Source organism: Pholis gunnellus (assembly GCF_910591455.1).
Source record: "Pholis gunnellus genome assembly, chromosome: 22".
Taxonomy (NCBI): domain Eukaryota; kingdom Metazoa; phylum Chordata; class Actinopteri; order Perciformes; family Pholidae; genus Pholis; species Pholis gunnellus.
The window spans coordinates 15725793-15742612 of record NC_136549.1 but is presented as its reverse complement, the minus strand read 5'-3'; the positions used below and the strand labels follow the sequence as shown (position 1 = coordinate 15742612).

At 44.4% G+C, this 16820-nt stretch overlaps 3 protein-coding genes across 4 annotated transcripts; 1 reads left to right on the top strand and 2 right to left on the bottom strand.

Annotated features, from left to right (window-relative positions):
• Positions 1–863: 863 nt before the first annotated feature.
• atp5f1c (ATP synthase F1 subunit gamma) lies at positions 864–4494 on the bottom strand (the record flags this gene model as incomplete). 2 transcript variants are annotated; one of them, XM_079183567.1, is made up of 9 exons in its annotated part: positions 4419–4494; positions 3844–3878; positions 3222–3353; positions 2915–3122; positions 2385–2528; positions 2226–2290; positions 1988–2143; positions 1418–1514; positions 864–998 (listed from the first exon to the last, which is right to left on the bottom strand). In XM_079183567.1, the coding sequence occupies exons 1-9, from the start codon at positions 4457–4459 to the stop codon at positions 995–997; spliced, it is 882 nt and encodes a 293-aa protein (XP_079039693.1). In that variant the 5' UTR covers positions 4460–4494. The 2 variants fall into 2 exon arrangements, with proteins under 2 accessions (XP_079039693.1, XP_079039694.1); XM_079183568.1 differs by lacking the exon at positions 864–998 and having other exon boundaries at positions 1414–1514.
• A 376-nt stretch (positions 4495–4870) lies between these two features.
• Positions 4871–7998, top strand: kin (Kin17 DNA and RNA binding protein). Its single transcript, XM_079184236.1, has 12 exons — positions 4871–5102; positions 5177–5271; positions 5358–5401; positions 5497–5619; positions 5857–6041; positions 6138–6186; positions 6269–6320; positions 6403–6526; positions 6612–6737; positions 6824–6923; positions 7056–7156; positions 7716–7998. Exons 1-12 carry the CDS (start codon positions 4989–4991, stop codon positions 7773–7775), a joined length of 1173 nt encoding a protein of 390 aa, XP_079040362.1. The 5' UTR covers positions 4871–4988; the 3' UTR covers positions 7776–7998.
• Positions 7999–8132: 134 nt separating this feature from the next.
• On the bottom strand, positions 8133–15866 carry itih2 (inter-alpha-trypsin inhibitor heavy chain 2). Its single transcript, XM_079184235.1, has 21 exons — positions 15744–15866; positions 15211–15243; positions 14911–14949; positions 14316–14488; positions 14134–14238; positions 13893–14055; positions 13706–13813; positions 13457–13585; positions 13248–13364; positions 12710–12878; positions 12495–12620; positions 12175–12356; positions 11366–11551; positions 11131–11270; positions 10698–10870; positions 9887–10054; positions 9611–9724; positions 9223–9421; positions 8964–9136; positions 8384–8495; positions 8133–8304 (listed from the first exon to the last, which is right to left on the bottom strand). Exons 1-21 carry the CDS (start codon positions 15837–15839, stop codon positions 8157–8159), a joined length of 2853 nt encoding a protein of 950 aa, XP_079040361.1. The 5' UTR covers positions 15840–15866; the 3' UTR covers positions 8133–8156.
• Positions 15867–16820: the final 954 nt, after the last annotated feature.

Genomic DNA, 16820 nt, shown 5'->3' with positions numbered 1-16820 from the left:
TATACTTTAAGTATTTCCATTGTATGATACTTCCTCTCTATTACATTTCAGAAAGGTATTGTACTTTTTTACTTGACTGCATTTATTTCAAAGCGTTTTGCTACTGTATTTACTCTACAGATTTAATATAAATCAAATAAATTGTGATACATTATAGATTAAGCTATCCAGCAGTAATTAAAGTCATAAAGATGCGCTCCATCTTTTCCAGCTACATTTAAGTTATGAACAAATGAAATCACCAATTAAAATCCTACATTAATTCTAATCTTATATTATACAGTATAGAAATAGGAACTTCTGCATCATCAGTATTTTTACTTTGTGTACTTACTATATTTTGAAGCTCACGCTTTTTCAAAGTAAAATGAATGCATGACTTCTACTTGTAACAAGAGTATTTCTACACTGTGGTATTACAAGAAACTCAAACACCTTCCATTTACTGCATCAGGGTCCGGCAGGCTGCCCCTCTCATCAGCATAGCACTCAACTGCTTTAAAAGTTACTAGTTAAAGGGATAAATGTTGTATGAAGTACTTATACATAGACAGCATTGTGCAACAGGGAACTGAATCAGTTATGTCCATCTGTGCTCTCTCCAAAGCAACCAGGCTGCTTCGACAAATGTTACCTCTCAGGAAACAGGAGTTGTTGCTTGACTGTTGCCTCCGTCGTTAGTTATTGTGTGACTTTGATGAATTGAAAATAACCCTTTGAAACACCAGTCACACAAACAAACTGTATCGGTGTGCCTTTACAATCCGGAGGAAGAATTCCATAAGAGTGAAGCATCCACATTCGTATTTCTCAGTCATCAGCGTTTATTGTGAGGAAAGACAGATACAAGAATGAAAAGCATGAAGGTTCTGTAAGAGGTTTATTTCTCCATATATTTTACAAATAGAAGCATAAATGTTCAACTCTCGACAACACAACAGTGTCTGAAGTACTTTGAATAGCTATAGGTAATGGAAACGAAGATCTCATCCGTTTATCTGCAAAGAAAGAAAAAGAAAAAAGGTAAGAAAGTGAACACACAGCTCTTTAAACTTGGATGGAGACAAGGTGAAACTGTGGAGATACTCTAAAACCTAAAGGGCATCTAGACTATTATAGCAAAGAATGAATGCTACACAAAACGACCCTAACATCACAGTCTTCTCTACAGTGTTACCTCCTCTGTTAAAACAAGCCTCAGGTTCTGAGTTCAGCAGAGAATGAGGAGCAGATTAGTTCAGAGAGGAGAGTTAGTCACAACAATGTGATGGATTTTGGACATTATAAAAAGACATGCATAGGTGAGAGAGCATCTTCTGCAGGACAGAAAACAAACTCTGAAAAGGGGAATGATGGAGGAATATAATGAAAGAGGGTGAGTCGCTGGGGGAAAATCTGTGAAAGTGAAAAGACTCACAGAGCAGCAGCTCCAGAGATGATCTCAATGAGCTCCTTGGTGATGACGGCCTGTCTGGTACGGTTGAAGGTGAGGGTCAGCTTGTCAATCATCTCAGCTGAAGGAACGGGAGACAAATACGTCCGTCAGTGTCGAAATGTTAAACTTTACTTCAGAAGAGGAGAATCTAATGCAGCCCTGAACGTACGTGAAAACACGTCAAACCAACACTGAATATAGGACCAAAAAGATGCTTTTTACAGCAAAAAAACTAAACAAGGAATACACATCTGTTTAAAAATGTAAAATGAAACGTATATGGAAATGTCCTGGCTATGAAAACTGCTGTCGCAGCAAGTTGGACACAAATCTAACCGGCGTGCCTGTGATTGGATGTGCATCTCGAACAAGCCTATAAAATACATAACCTCATCACATGTTTGCAGTTTAAACTGGTAGCTCGGCACTGTGGCAATTACCAAGAACATGTCGCATAAATTGGCACTTGGCTGCTCGCAAAGAACCTCTAAATACTTTAGAGGTATAGCAACAGCACACACTGGAAGAAGGGAGCGTAAAACGTGTTCTTACAGGCGTTCTTGCTGGCGTTGTCCATGGCGGTCATCCTGGCACTCTGCTCAGCGGTGGTGGACTCCTTCATGGCCATGTAGAGGATGTTGACCAGAGCAAACTCCTGGTAGTTCCTCAGCACGTCAGCATCAATGTCATCATAGACGCCCATGCTCTCTGTCGGGGAGGAACACAAGATGTTCAGTATCTCTCTGTAAGGGACACCCCGAGGATCTGTGCAAACAGTTCTACACTATACCTGCGTTAGCAATTGTGTCTAAGGAGAACAGCGGCTTCTTGTCCGTCTTGTATGAGATGACGGACCTGCATCAGAGAAACAGATTCATTTCAATGATGGAGACGTCGTCGTGTTTTTTTGCTCATGCCACATGGGAAAAGTCAAAACTGAGCAGCTTACTTGAACCTGTTGAAGATGATGGAGCCCTGGTCAAACTCATATCCACAGTCCAGCAGCTCGCTGGCGACGATTGAAGCGTCACCGAAGGACGGGGGCTTGCGGCCGATTTCCTTACAGTTCAGAATGATGTGTTGTTTATGAGTTCTGATCAGGAACAGAGGGTGTTATTGGTACAGTAGCTCAATCATCACCTCAACACTTGTTCTTTTATCTACATTTGGATTTTTACTCAACATCAATTGTTGTGATTTAAGAGTTTCTTGTCAGGCTTTCTCAACCGTGTCACGCCCATAACCACATTATAAATCAGACCGTTCTCATAAGATGTAGTAATATAAACTTCAGCAGAATAAAAATGATTGCCTTAACCCTAAACTATAAGTCATCTAACTAGCAACTTAGTTATTCTAAACCTAACACAAGACTATAAATAAACAGCGACATCAGTGAAACAGCTGCTCAGAAAGCCAGAGACTCAGTCTTTCATTAAATGTTATAATTATATTAATATTTAATGTTTCATATCGTACCTGTTCAGGATGCCTCTCAGCTTGTCTCCCACATTGATCACCATGACCTCCTTGCCAGCGCCGGTCAGGATGGCGATCTCGCTCTTAATGGCCTTGGCCACATTGGAGTGGATGGCACCACAGAGTCCACGGTCGGAAGACACGCCAACGATCAAGTGCTTGGCGGCCTTGTCCTCCGGCGCTTGGATGTCGGCCTTCTCGTAGAGGGCTGGAGAGCAGAGAGGAAACTCAGACCCGCGTCAAAACATTTAAAAACACACTATCGGGGGTAAAAATAATACCGAGACAACACGACAGGTGTACATACCCAGAGCACCAGCGCCGTACACTCTGGCTGGCTTCAGCTGCCTCTCAGCACGAGCATACTTGGCAGCGGCCACCATTTTCATGGACTTTGTGATTTTCTGGATGTTCTTGATGGACTTCAACCGGATGGTGACTAAAGAAAAGAAAAGGACATTACTAAGTCTGACAACTGTGATGATACAAATGTGGTTAAAAGGCACATTAAACTACATTCACCTATCTGGCAACTTGATGCTTTATTACTGGCAAACGACCTTTTATGAATCACTAAGATCGGCTGTTATTAAATGATGGTTTTTAATGGTTTGTTCTCCAGTTGCCGGCATAATCACCTTCAACCAAAACAGACCACAGAGGGAGTGACCTAGTTAAGATAGTTTTATCTGTAAACTACTATTTTGCATGTAAAACATTGCAATGATTAGATAAAAAGATATTAAAACCATGTTTTGAAGAATGTAAAAACTTGTAACCTTACACATTTGAATGACATTTGTCTCAGAATGTATTTTAGCTGAGACCATTTTGCATCTGGTGTGTTATTAGTGTGAGTTTATGGTCTGCAACATGTTGTTGTGCTGTTGTCTTTGCATATTAAGAGCCCAGTATGCTAAAGTACTTACTGTCCTTCAAGGTAGCCATGTTCCTGACCTGCCCACTGTGGAAAGAAACACTGCACGTGAGCTTCAGCTGCAAGCATTGCCAACACGTTACAGCATTCATAACAACGCCTAACATTAACAGCCGCTAATGTCACGTTAGCATTGACTCATTTTAATTTAAAACTTGAAGAACATTCACTTTGTTTGCTAGCTAGCGCTGCAAGTGTGCTAGCATCAGTTAGCTTAGTTGCTGCTTTGACAGTTAGCCCTAGCTAGCTATATCTCCATGACTGTGTTGGACAATGTAGTTCAAATCATTCATTGGTTTAATGTTTACTCTCTTCACTGGTTGCTCGCACAATGTCAGAGCGTTTAAGCTAGTAAGCTAAGCTAGCATTAGCTTCTCTGAACTCAGAGACACACCGCTGTCATTCATTAGCCGCGGCCTCCACGTTAGCACGTCCTTGCATTCAATAACTGCAAGTTTTACAGACTACAAGTTACACATTTACTCTAATCAAGTATCAGATGATGTACATACAAATAACATACAAGCAACTATTGCTGTGAAAGAATTTAAATGCGTTTGACTTTACCATTGTGGGGAGAACACCAACGCGCTGGTCCTGGCGAACATGGTTACTGCGATGAAGGTCAGACACTCACGACTGCGCAGGCGCAAGCTAAAGGTAAAATGGACGAATGATGCGTTCATGAGCCGCCAAATATGTCGTTAAGAGTGTGTTCCACAACGCATGAACGAAGCCGCAATGTCTCGCACTGAAATTAACCCTTTTAATGAAAGAAGTATTCAGATATTTTGCTTAAGTAAAAATAAGCAATACTATGTTACAAGTAAAAATCTTGCATTCGAAATTGTACTCTTGTACAAATGTATTAGCATCAAAGTACTCGCACTATGTCCACCTCACATGTATATGTACAGTACAAATGCGAAGCTTACGAGAAGTCCGTGAACGCAGCTACAGTTCTCGCGTGATTAAAGCTTTCTCGCGATATTATGACGTTCGACATGCGGAAACTGTTTACGTTAGCAGCTAGTGGTTGTTCATGGTGTAGCCGCGATTCGAGGAGACTTTTTCCTCACTTTAAGCGGTATAAATAAACAAGAAGCGAGTGTTTTGTGTTTTTTGTTGCTCGTCAGAATGGGGAAAGCTGATTTTCTCTCCCCGAAGGCGATAGCCAACCGGATAAAATCAAAAGGGCTCCAGAAGTTGAGATGGTATTGTCAGATGTGTCAAAAACAATGCCGAGATGAGGTGAGATGGCCGGTTAAATCCGTCTGATTTAGTGTATTTTATCTCATTTTTTTAAACATATTTTTCTTTTCCAGAATGGCTTCAAATGTCACTGCATGGCCGAGTCCCACCAGAGGCAGCTGCTGCTGGCCTCAGAGGACCCAAACAAGTTCATGGACTACTTCTCTGAGTAAGTTCCGTTACGGCTCATAAATAAATCACGTAAAGTGGAGTTTTTCAGATGGAAGAGTTCACTAATGTTTCATTTCCTCCCAGTGAGTTCAAAAACGACTTCGTTGAGCTGCTCAGCAGACGTTTCGGTGAGTCCTGATTCCACACACACACACACACACATCCAGATGTTTTGCTCTACAGCAGCTGTGTCATGACGTGGTTTTTCTTCCTCTACCTGCAGGGACCAAGCGAGTGCACAACAACATCATTTACAATGAATACATCAGCCACAGAGAGCACGTGCACATGAACTCCACACAGTGGGAGACGCTCACCGACTTCACCAAGTGGCTGGGCAGAGAAGGTAAACCGCTGCACACCTTGTAGTTCTACACTCCACAACCTAACGTTTAGGAGAGGAGCTTCTCTTCTCGGACAAACAGATGTGCAACAGCTTCCGTATTTGCAGAGTAGACAGATGTGGGAGCACTAGAATGACAATATTAAGTAAATAAAAAAAGGAAAATTATCTCTATATTCAGAAACCAGTTACTGCTACATCATGTTAAATGTGTAAGAATCGGCTGAATGTTGCTGCTAGGTTTCTGCAAGGTGGACGAGACCCCTAAAGGCTGGTACGTCCAGTACATCGACCGCGACCCGGAGACCATCCGCCGCCAAGAGGAGCAGGCGAGGAAGAAGAAGCAGGACCTGGACGACGAGGAGCGGAGCGCCAAGTTCATCGAGGAGCAGGTCCGCAGAGGCCGCGACGGCAAGGAGATAGAGGTGAGTGCTGGCAGCACGGGCTTCAGCCTCGCACGTGCTCAGAAGATCAATAGATTCAAAGTAAAAAATATGTTGTTCCTGAATTTTATTTTGTAGGAAAATCCAGTTTTCACCGAGCTGAAACGTGAAAGTGAAGAAGAAAAAGGTTTGTGTTTTTTGTGCTTCGTTTTGTGATCCGTCACATTTCCCTCATTTCTTTCCACTCACCCTCACCTGTTTTCCTGCAGTTGCTTTCAACATGGGCGCCTCTTCATGTGTCGCCGGTCCTTCCAAATCGAGGTACAGACGTCTCGGCACGTTGCTAATTGTGTCGGCTAATTATCAAGCAAGTATCATTTAATTGTTTCGTGTCTCCCTGTAGCTCTGCTCTGGGTGCTAGCGCCCTCAAAGCAGCAGCAGCAGCGTCCTCCACCAAGAGGAAAGACACCAGTTCAGACACCCGGAGCGAGAAGAAGAAGAAATCTGCTCTGGAGGAGATCATGGAGGTAGAGAAGATGATTGTTTTTGTCCTCTTACGCGTGTCTGCCATCAGTCTGTACTCATCCCGGGTTTGCGATGCGTCTCATTCAGATGGAGGAGAAGAAGAGGAAGAAGCAGTCGGTCAGAACAGATTACTGGCTGCAGCCCAACATTGTGGTGAAAGTCGTCACCAAGAGACTGGGAGAGAAGTACCACAAGAAGAAGGCCGTCATCATGGTAGTGATGCTGAGCAGCTGGCGTCGTGTTTACGTGTTATGTTGGGAGACGTGTGACGCTGAACGTCGTGTTTTATTTTCTCGTAGGAGGTGCGAGACAAATACGGAGCCGTGGTGAAGATGATCGACTCCGGAGACAAACTGAAACTGGACCAGAATCACGTGGAGACGGTGATACCTGCACCAGGTGAACCACCGGAACGCTTTAGAAGTCGCTCTACAGATTACTGGACGTAGCGCCGATCGACGGTGGGAACATCTTGTACCTCAGCTGCATCTTTCTGTCCTCCTCAGCTTCTTGTTGTCAAACTTCCTGCAGGTAAACGGGTTTTGATCCTGAACGGTCCGCACAGAGACACGGAGGCTCTGCTGGAGGGAATAGACGAGAAGAACTTCAGCGCGACTCTCACGCTCGAGTCTGTAAGTGTCTCCAGAGGCTCCTCCCACCTCTGTACCTGTCACGTGTTTAGTCACTGGTTTATTATCTACTGTACATCTTGTTTCTTTTGCTGACATCTGACAATTTAAACTGTATATCAGCAGCGTCACCCAAATTATAAAAAAAGCATATTCTCATTTTCCGCTCGGGTTATCTCACCAGGCAGATAGTTTGATATACAAGTCTCTGAAACTTTGTTTGTGTAATATTAGCACCATGAATAAAACCTGGCCAGATTTATTTATATGCATCTACTGGTAAAAACATAAAATGAGCAAACTGGACATAAAAAGTGTTCAGCTTTCCCCCCGCGTGATAATAAACTTCAAAAAGTCCCAAAAATAGAACTTGGACTAATATATTTGATAAAACAAATGCTGATTAACACGGCTCAGCGGGCGGAAGTGAGGGTTCTAGAGATTGTTGTAACATATTCTGACTACATTCATTGTGATGAATCTATAAAATGTGAGACTTGAGTTGTAAAAACTTGCATTAGTTACGTTTCATCATTAAAGTCTCACCGTCTCTCGTCTTCAGGGTCAACAGAAGGGGAAGAGAGTGGACGTCGCCTATGAGGATTTCTCCAAACTGGCCTGAACCTTCAACCTTCCTGTTCAAACCTCAGGGACTCTACTGTGTCAGAGTTATTTTCCCCCACGCTTTCACCTGTACATAAACGCATCGTCATCCCGGGCAGTGTGTTCCCCAGGGAGTCATCACAGAGGAGCAACGTGTTCAATCTGTTTTTTATTTTGTATTAATATTCAAGTTGATCTTCACATTGCAGATGTACATTTTGTCCAAATAAACTCGATGAAAAACAAAAAATGATTACGGTGTTCTTTTGGCAAACAATTAGAAGAGAAACTTGAAAAATAGAATGGATACATAAACCCCAGTGGGAGAGTCGTGTTCCCATCTTTCTCCCGGCTCCTGTGTTTCCCACTGTTTTAAATGCGTGTAATGCGTGAACGTGTCTCAGAGCGTCTGCAGGTAGCTGTTGAGATTCGGGACGATGTAGTCGGTGTAGTGGCCGTCGATGAAGCCCTTCCCGCTGTTGTGTATGAACCAGCAGTAGACGCTGGTGCCGCGGCTCTTATCGCGCCTGTAGTCCTTCTGCCAACCCCTAAAACACACAAGAGCTCATGGTTTACATAAGAAACATGTTCAGATCTTTGATATCTTTTATACGAGTCCAAACGTACCTGGTGACGAGCAGCGTGTTGCCCTTCACCTCCATGGTGGCCGCCTTCTTCAGAGGGTCGTCTCCCTCGTGCACGTCGTACACGCTCACCTCAGGCTCTCTGGAGAACTGCCCTGAAGAGACCACACACACACACACACACACACTCTATATAAAGTCGCTAAAGGGACATTTTGAACCTGCGTGTCAGATAAAACAAGCGTGTTATTTTGTAATGTTAACGGCTACGATTTACCAGTTTCACAAAATCAAGTAAGACCGTTTCTAACTCCTGTTTTATAGACACCTAAAATTAATCACTACTAGTAAAAGTGTACCCTGTATTAGGATTATTTTCATTAGCTTGTCCTGAAAGAGCCCTTTCAGACGAGTTGCTGGTCTGGTGGCTTTAAACAGAGATAACGTCTTCAGTTCTCTGTCAGAAAAGTAAAGAAGTGAAAATATTCTAAATATATCGTACATTTAAACTGATAATAATTTGTAGGTGACTAAAATACTTTGGGGGCCTCTGGGTGACTTCGTCCATGTTTTTCTACATGGACTCATCACAGTAAAGGTCTGTAGCTGTGAGTGTTTCGTACCTATGAGCCCGTGGACCAGAGGGGAGTACCGGTTGTCGTTGGGAATGTAGACGCCGAGGAAGTCCACATTGACGGGGTTTTTCTTCCACACGCGGTGAAGTAGCACCATCACCTCGATGTCATGATTTATATTGATGGAAACATGAGAGTTCTTCACAATGGAGATCCTCACGCTGAAACACAGAAACAAAGAGAATATTTTTTAAAAATGAGCCCGTTGTTGAGGCAGACGCTGTAAATAAAGTGTGTGGCGGTTTACCCGTCCTGCGTGATCAAAGCCGTGGCGCCCCAGGTGAAGGAGTGGTTGTTCTGGCCGTCGGTCAAGGCGATGCCGTCGGTGTCGACGGTCACGCTGACTCCATCCGGTTGGTAGTAGACTGAGATGGCGCCGAAGTAGGTGCTCAGTTTGCTTTTGATCGGCTGCTTGGAGCCGACCAGCTGACCGTTCACCACCAAGCCTTTAGGGCGGGAGTTCCAATGTCACAGATGCGTCAAAACCGAAGCTCAAAATATGAAAAGTTGGTATTTATCATCGAGGTTACAGTAAGGTTAGTTGAAAGTTGCAGCAAAATAGACGAGTGAAACATTATTGAGCATCTTTTGTCGTCCGATACCCGAGTTTTGATGCGTTATACCACGTTTAGTACCTGTTCCACTGTCAGACACCAGGTTGAGAATGTCTCCAGGTGTGGAGTCGATGTTGAAGCAGACGTCCATGTTTCCTCTGGGCAGGTGGACGATGAAGTGAGGGTCGTTGTCCACTGAAGGAGAAACACATCGAGTAACGTTTTAACATTTGACACTGCAGCTGGAAGAGTACTCGTGACTTTAAGGAAGAAATCAGAAGAGTGTGTGTGTGTGTGTGTGTGTGTGTGTGTGTGTGTGTGTGTGTGTGTGTGTGTGTGTGTGTGTGTGTGTGTTACCTAAGTTGATGTGCTGAGGCAGGCCACCAGGCAGGCCCAACTCCAAGGCGCCCTTCAAAACCTCTTTCGGGGGGGCGATGGTGGTCATCTGGACCCAGGGTGGAGCGTCGTAGAGCAAACGCTCCGGAGACAGACCCCTGGACGCAGAGCCTCCTCCTACTCCTGTGCCTACATACACATGATATATTTAAAGTTAACGCAGGCGTCGTTTTAATCAGCATCGTCATTACGGATTCCATTAGGACAATTAAGTTGAATATTTTATTGACCTTTCTGGCCGGATAAAGATCCAATCAAAAATCTAATCTTGCTCAAATCTGTCCTGTCCATGTCATACCCCTCTATCTCCTAAAAATAAGGTTTAGACATCATTCAACACCATAGAAGGTATATAAACCCATCGGTTTGTGACCTGCCGTTTTGAATCCTCGAGTGTGGCATTTTGGCCGTCGCCATCTTGTTTTTTTTGCAACCAGTGAACAGAAATGACCATATTTGGACACCGTGCTATAGACCTGTCGTTTACAGTAGCCCCGCCCCTAAAGCATCCCCTGCTTTATGGTCTGTTTGGCTCTAAATGGACCATCATTTACTAAATGAACATCATGCTGTATTGAAGAAGACTTGAAACTAGAGATTGAGACCATAAACTCATGTTTACAATGTTTACTGAGGTAATAAATCAAGAGAGAAGTAGAGTCATTTTCTCATAGACTTCTATACAACCAGAGGAGTCGACCCTGGTGGACATTAGAGAGAATGCAGGTTGCCGCCTGATCAACACTAAAACGGTGCATCTTCTGTCGGGCACCTGAGCAGCAGCCTTGCTTGGGGTCCCTCGGCGAGTCGGCCAGCAGCCTCTCCCTGCCGTCCTCGCTCTCCACCAGCAGAGTGGTGAGAGGAGTGACGAACTGATGCTCCAGAGCCAGCGCCACGATCTTCTGGGTGATCTTCCTCTTCTTGGCAGCCGTGGGAGCCAGAGACCTGCGGGAGAGAAACACAGCAGCTGTCAAATACTGACCAGATTACCATCATGCTTCCACACTTTTAGTCTGCTGGAAGGTTCTTGGACCCGGTAACCATGTTTCCTATGAACTTTTATGATTGAATTGTCATCTGTAGGCCTGATTTTGACCCTAATGTTTCCTGTTTTCTTTTTTTTACTAAATCCTGTTGGTGAATTCAGGACCTTCCTACCACCCTGCCATGTTATCGTGTTTCAACAGTGCTCATGATCCTCTCACCTTTCAGAGATCAGCTGTTTGACGGTGATGTAGGCCCACATTTGTCTGGCGAAGCCCGTGAACGAGTGCTGCTGCTTGGCCAGCTCCGTGTCCAGCTCCGCCACGTCCCCCTCCGTCTCCAGGGTGAGGTCCAGGCGGGCCTGCAGGACGAGAAGAGACAGAGGGCACTGGTAGCACCATTCCCTTCACCCGTGGCCTTGAACCCTTCAAAGCGCGCATTTTGTTTTTTACTCACAGCCACCGCGGTGGTGAAGCTGGTCAGGGTGGTGCTCTCGGACGGCAGCACCTTCCCGGCCACCACCAGCTCCGAGCCGCTGAAGTATTTGTCGAAGCTGTTCTGGGTGACGTCCGACACCGCGTCGTCTGGGAACTGGATGGTGATCCTCCTCAGCAGAGGAGAGGAGACCTGGCTGTAAAAGGCCTGCAGGGCGAAGAGGAGGAGGGGATGTAGAAGATGTTCATCTTTAAGGAACTAAACCCTGATCTCCTGCATGTCACAATAAAACAGCTAACATGTTGTACAATATTGTTGAAAGCAAAAATAGTTTAATGACGGAGAGGCCAAGGATTCAGTTTGATGACCGGGTTCTGGATTCAGAGACGCTAATGTAATAAGTTCTGCAACACAAACCAAGTGAACAATATCCTGCAGGTCACTTTTTAAGACTAAGTCGAATTTGATCAGTTCAATATCATTCATAAATAACGTGCTCGGTCGCTGAGCACGTTACAAAGGAAAATAATCGTTTCCTATGTAACAATTAAACATGTGAAAGTAATGCATACGATTTATTGTAACGCATAAGATGACGTCAGCTTGGTTTTACCAAGACTTAATCTTAATCTTTTGTCTTCATTTTTACTGTTCTGCACTTAAAATACAACATATTTCATCTGAAAATACAAGTTTTTCCAAAATAGAATACAGAACAAAACGATGCATGAAGCTAATTCCTCTTTCACGAAGAGAACAAAGATGTTTTATGATCTTAGTGACGTGGAGGTGTTTTGCCGGAGGTGAAGTTCTGCCCCCGGTCGTCGTACCCGTAGCTGCTCTGCAGCGTCGTGGTTGGCGTAGATCCTCTGAGCCATGCCCCTGTTCTCCATGGCGATGCGCTCCAGGAAGTCGTAGTCCACGTCGAAGCCGATGCCCAGCGAGAAGAGAGAGAACTCCTCCTTCATCACCCGCTTCACGTTCTTCTGGATGGTGCTCAGCTTGATCTCGCCTGCAAGAAATCAGCATCTTACTGAGACAGTTCCATGATTTTTTCACTTTTTAAATCGGTGCATTCTTTCTTCCTGTGGGTGGATAAACCAAGAAACCTAAAATCGTTTTTAACAGCAGCCGGATCAGTCCGTCTTACCCACTGTGGGGTCTCCATCAGACACCAGGATGATCATGGAGACGGAGCGAGGGGCGATGAGCCCCTGGTTGGAAGCCCTCACCAGCGTCTGGACCGCTCTCATCAGCGCCTCGTTGATGTTGGTACCTGGAGTCGGTAAAGTAGAGTCATAAACACACAGAGCAGCCTCATCAGAGCGATCAAATGCTCGATTAAAGAATAATATTCTCTCTCACCTCCGTTGGGTTTGATGTCCTCGATGTATTTCTTGGCATCTGCGACCTGAATGGAGGAGCCGGGGACCAGATCCTCGCTCCAGCAGCGCACGTTGTGGTTGAAGTCGATGATGTTGAAGTGATCATCTATGGTCAGGTCGTCCAAAATAGCCTGCATGGCCGCCACCGTCTGTGTGAGAGAGGTCAGCGATTAAATGCACTCTGCAGAATGACCACAGGGGGGCAGCGTTTCACGAAGAGAGTGGCGAAGAATTATTTCAATGTCCCCCCCTTGGGCCCTAGACCCTGGACCCTCAGGGACTTAACTCACCTCACCTGGTACTGTGAGAGGCTGCAAGGGTTCGAAATGGTATAAATACGAATGGGACGGCACTGAAACACATCACGTTACCTTGGCAGAGTCCTAAACCCTTACGGACTTTTTGCGAGACCGGGCCTCAAAGTCCGTGAGTCCTTGAGTGTGTAGATTGGGCCTAACCAAGGATGTGTGGTTGAAGGAGTCAAAGTGCACAGAACTCTTCGTAAACAAACCACTTACTTGCTTCATCTTGACTCCCCACATGGATCCACTGACGTCAATGACAAACACCACGTTTTTAGGAAGAGGAGAGAGGTTGGAGGGAGCGAAGAAGTGGACAAAGTGGCCGTCTGACACCTGGAAGAAAAACGCAAAAATGAAAACGGTTTCTATAGCCTCACGCAATGTTAAAGTTAATTAACGAGGCTGTAGACAGTAGATTTTGACACCTGCAGTTCCCCGGCATTGCCGTCTCTCGTCACGTCATATTTGACCGTTAAGGCGCCGTCTATAGCGCTGTCGGTGCAGTTGTCACACTTTCTCTGCTGCTGCAGGTTTGGCTTGAAGACGATATGAGCCTGGGGACAAAGACACAGTTCATGAAACAAACCGTCAAACCTGCTAGACACACTAAAGTAAAAACTCTATATTCTTATCTCTGCCAAGAAAGCGTACGATTTCAATTGAATTGGTCTCACCTTGTCTTTGGACGACGTAACTTTGATGACCTCTGCAAATTGCTCTCCGAGGGAGTTCACCGTTTGCACCATGGAGATTCCATTCGGCTCATAGATGTACACGTCCACCTGGAGAGATTCTGGGTTTAGCTGACGATCGGTGGAATGACATAGAGGCAAACGCATGGATTCATCCTGTTATCCTCACCTGGAACTGTGGCACCAGCCTCCCGGGCTGCAGGTAGAGCGAGTGCTCGTAGGAGCCCAGCTTCCTCTGCATCATCTCCTGGTAGTGGAGCTCGAACTCGATGTTGCTGCCTGGAGGCACGTGGACCTCCGTCTTAAACGTCTCCATGTCCTGGGAGTTGGCCCTGTAAAGCAGAAAACATTTTACAGTGATGCTGGTGAGCTCCATAGAGGATTGAGCTCCAAGAGGGCCGGTCCGGTACCTGACGATGCCCGCCGCCTTGCCTCTGGCTCTGGCCTGGGCGTACAGGTTCCTGGCCACCACCTTGTCCTTCACCGAGCCCACGAATATGATCCCATTCACGTTCCTGCAAAACAAAGACAGTGACGCGTCAAAGCTCTCTCTATAAGAGGCCGCTTGGGACGGTGTGAAAGCGGGGCTCACATGGTGAAGTTGGTGATGAAAGCTCGCTTGGGGATCTGGACGTTGAAGCCGATGCTCTGGGATTTGGAGCCCGAGTTGACCACCGAGCTCCTGACGGTGGTGTGGGAGAAGCGCGACGTGATGCGGCTCTCCACCTTGTAGCTCTTGACGGTGATGTCATCTCCGCGGACGGCCTGTGAGGGGGCAAAGACAGAAGAAGAAGAAGAAGATGAAGAAGTGATTCTCTTAGAGTTCTTTACTGTTTCCGTCCTGGACGTCTCTTAAATTATCAGCCGTGATGTTTTCATGATGCAGTCGTTTGTTTACATTTAGAACAATTTATGACAATATCAAACTATTTTATTCTGCATCTACTTGTATCAAGACTTGATTGGAATGATGACCCGAAGACACTTCCCCTAAATGTGATAAAACCACAAACTAACAACCCAACTGATTTGATGTGTTGGGAAGAGAAAGACGGAATGAGAGCAGGATCGGTGCAGAACAAAGTCAATAACCCGTCAGTCATGAGAATCTCTTCAAACAGCAGCATATTGACTATTAGATAAGGTTAAACTCTGTCACAGTGGAGACAACAAACAGGGAGTCATACCTCAAAGTCTTCCTCCTCCTCGCTGGTCAATATCATTCTCTGAAACACACGAACACATCAGCTTCATACGGTCTTAATCTGCTCTCCGAGAGAAGATTATACATTTAAAAAACTGCTGTTATTAAGAAACAGATGACAGGATGAAAATCAGGATCCGTTGGTTCGTTTTTGATGATGCCTTGTTCATTTCTGTGTAATCGGTATGCTGTCCTCCACGGATTGATGATGCCGTTATTGCAACACCAACGAGAAAATGTTAAATAAATAAGAAATGTCAGTTTGTTCCGAAGGAGCTCTCACCTTGTGTCTCTCCCGGTGATCCCGTATATCTGACTAGAGGCAGAGAGAAAAAGAAAATCTTTATTGTTTCTGCAAAAATACTAAATACTAAAACATACACAAGAAAGCTTGTTGTAATGTTGCTGAAAATTCATCATGCAGAATTTGCGCGGTAGGATTCATAAGATTTATTCTGCACGATTTAGAGAGTAGACAAAATAAATGAACCTTCTGCTGTACAAACGGTCCATGGTCAGGGCAAGAATTTAGATTTCATTTAAAAAATTCACATATACACAAAAATATCTCAAATGACTAGAATTCACTGAAAAAAATAAACTTTTTCTCTTTGAATTGAGTCTCAATTTGACTTGTAAAAATCCTAAAATCACATAAAAACCAGTCCGCTTGACAGTCATTGGGGACAAACAACCACCAACACACGCAACATCTATTCATAAACATTAGAATATAAATGTATTTTGCTTTCATTCAATTTCTAAATCAAAACAAATACTTTAAGATTGATATGAGTCTAAAGAACTACAACTCACCCTCTCTTCCTCCCATTCTCCGTCTATCACAAACTCAAAGCAGCGGCCCTGCTGGAGGAGCAGGAGCCCCAGAAGAAGTAGCAGCAGACGCCTCATGTTTCCAGGCCTGTGGGCTCAAACACAAACACCCTCACACACACACACACATGTAAATAAAAATAAGCAGCGCTGGGAGACAGACAGTCCTTCTGCAGAGAGCCTCGAGGAGACACAGCCGAGCTGGAAACTGAAGGTTAAAATCCACTGAACTGATCAACTCCCAGTCCCGGTCAATATTTGTTGTGTTTCGTGTCAAACCAGAGAAGAGAAGGACACTTTGTAACTTGACCTGCAGTGTGTAAATAAAACAGATTTGACTCATTCTCGGAGATTTCATGTCAAACAGATTGTTTTTCAGAGCCGATGTAAAAGTGTGTCACGGTGCACTTTTGGTCAAATGTCATTGTGGTGTGTTTGTGACATGAAGGTGGCAGCCTTTTTAAACAACACAAAGGCAAAAAGATGAACTTTTTTAAAGCACATGTCCATAGTTTACAAGAGAAAGATGTTATGTTGCAATGTGCCCACAAGATGGCACCAAAGTAGATCTAACAGCGGGAGCGTTTCTGTCTCCTCTTGTAATTCTATATAATAGTGGATGTTTTTACAGTCAGTTAGATTTTGATTAAATGTTTGATTTCTAGGGAAATAATAGATTTGGAATTATGGGGAATATTTGTTTACAACGTTATATAAAAAACAATCATCTGATGCAAATAGTGAATGAATAAATATAATAAAAACTGAGGTTAAACAAGAGACAAGCACATGCACGGCCTTCTAACAGCCTTTATACTCATATATATGTCCATGCTCCTCCTCGAGTGGTGATTGTGAAATAAAGAAATAGTCTCCACATCTCTGCCTTTCCTGAAACCATCTAATGTCAAATGCAAATCAAAAACTCTATAAAAATGAATTAAAACACTCCGGTAACATCAACGCTCGAGATATAGAATGCATCAAACGCACCTTTTAAAACACAGCATTTCAAACATTGGGGTCATTTTGAGTTGTCAGCCCCCTAGTGGTGATTAC

Excerpts from the sequence above, each read along its gene's own strand:
- itih2 (XM_079184235.1), bottom strand. The coding sequence starts at position 15,839 with ATGAGGCGTCTGCTGCTACTTCTTCTGGGGCTCCTGCTCCTCCAGCAG. Across the intron at positions 14,489-14,910 it reads AGGAGGAGGAAGACTTTGAG|GCCGTCCGCGGAGATGACAT; the intron begins GTATGACTCCCT and ends GCCCCCTCACAG. Across the intron at positions 9,422-9,610 it reads GGTGTCTGACAGTGGAACAG|GCTTGGTGGTGAACGGTCAG; the intron begins GTACTAAACGTG and ends CCCGCCCTAAAG.
- kin (XM_079184236.1), top strand. The coding sequence starts at position 4,989 with ATGGGGAAAGCTGATTTTCTCTCCCCGAAGGCGATAGCCAACCGGATA. Across the intron at positions 6,042-6,137 it reads GCGACGGCAAGGAGATAGAG|GAAAATCCAGTTTTCACCGA; the intron begins GTGAGTGCTGGC and ends TTTATTTTGTAG. Across the intron at positions 6,187-6,268 it reads TGAAAGTGAAGAAGAAAAAG|TTGCTTTCAACATGGGCGCC; the intron begins GTTTGTGTTTTT and ends GTTTTCCTGCAG.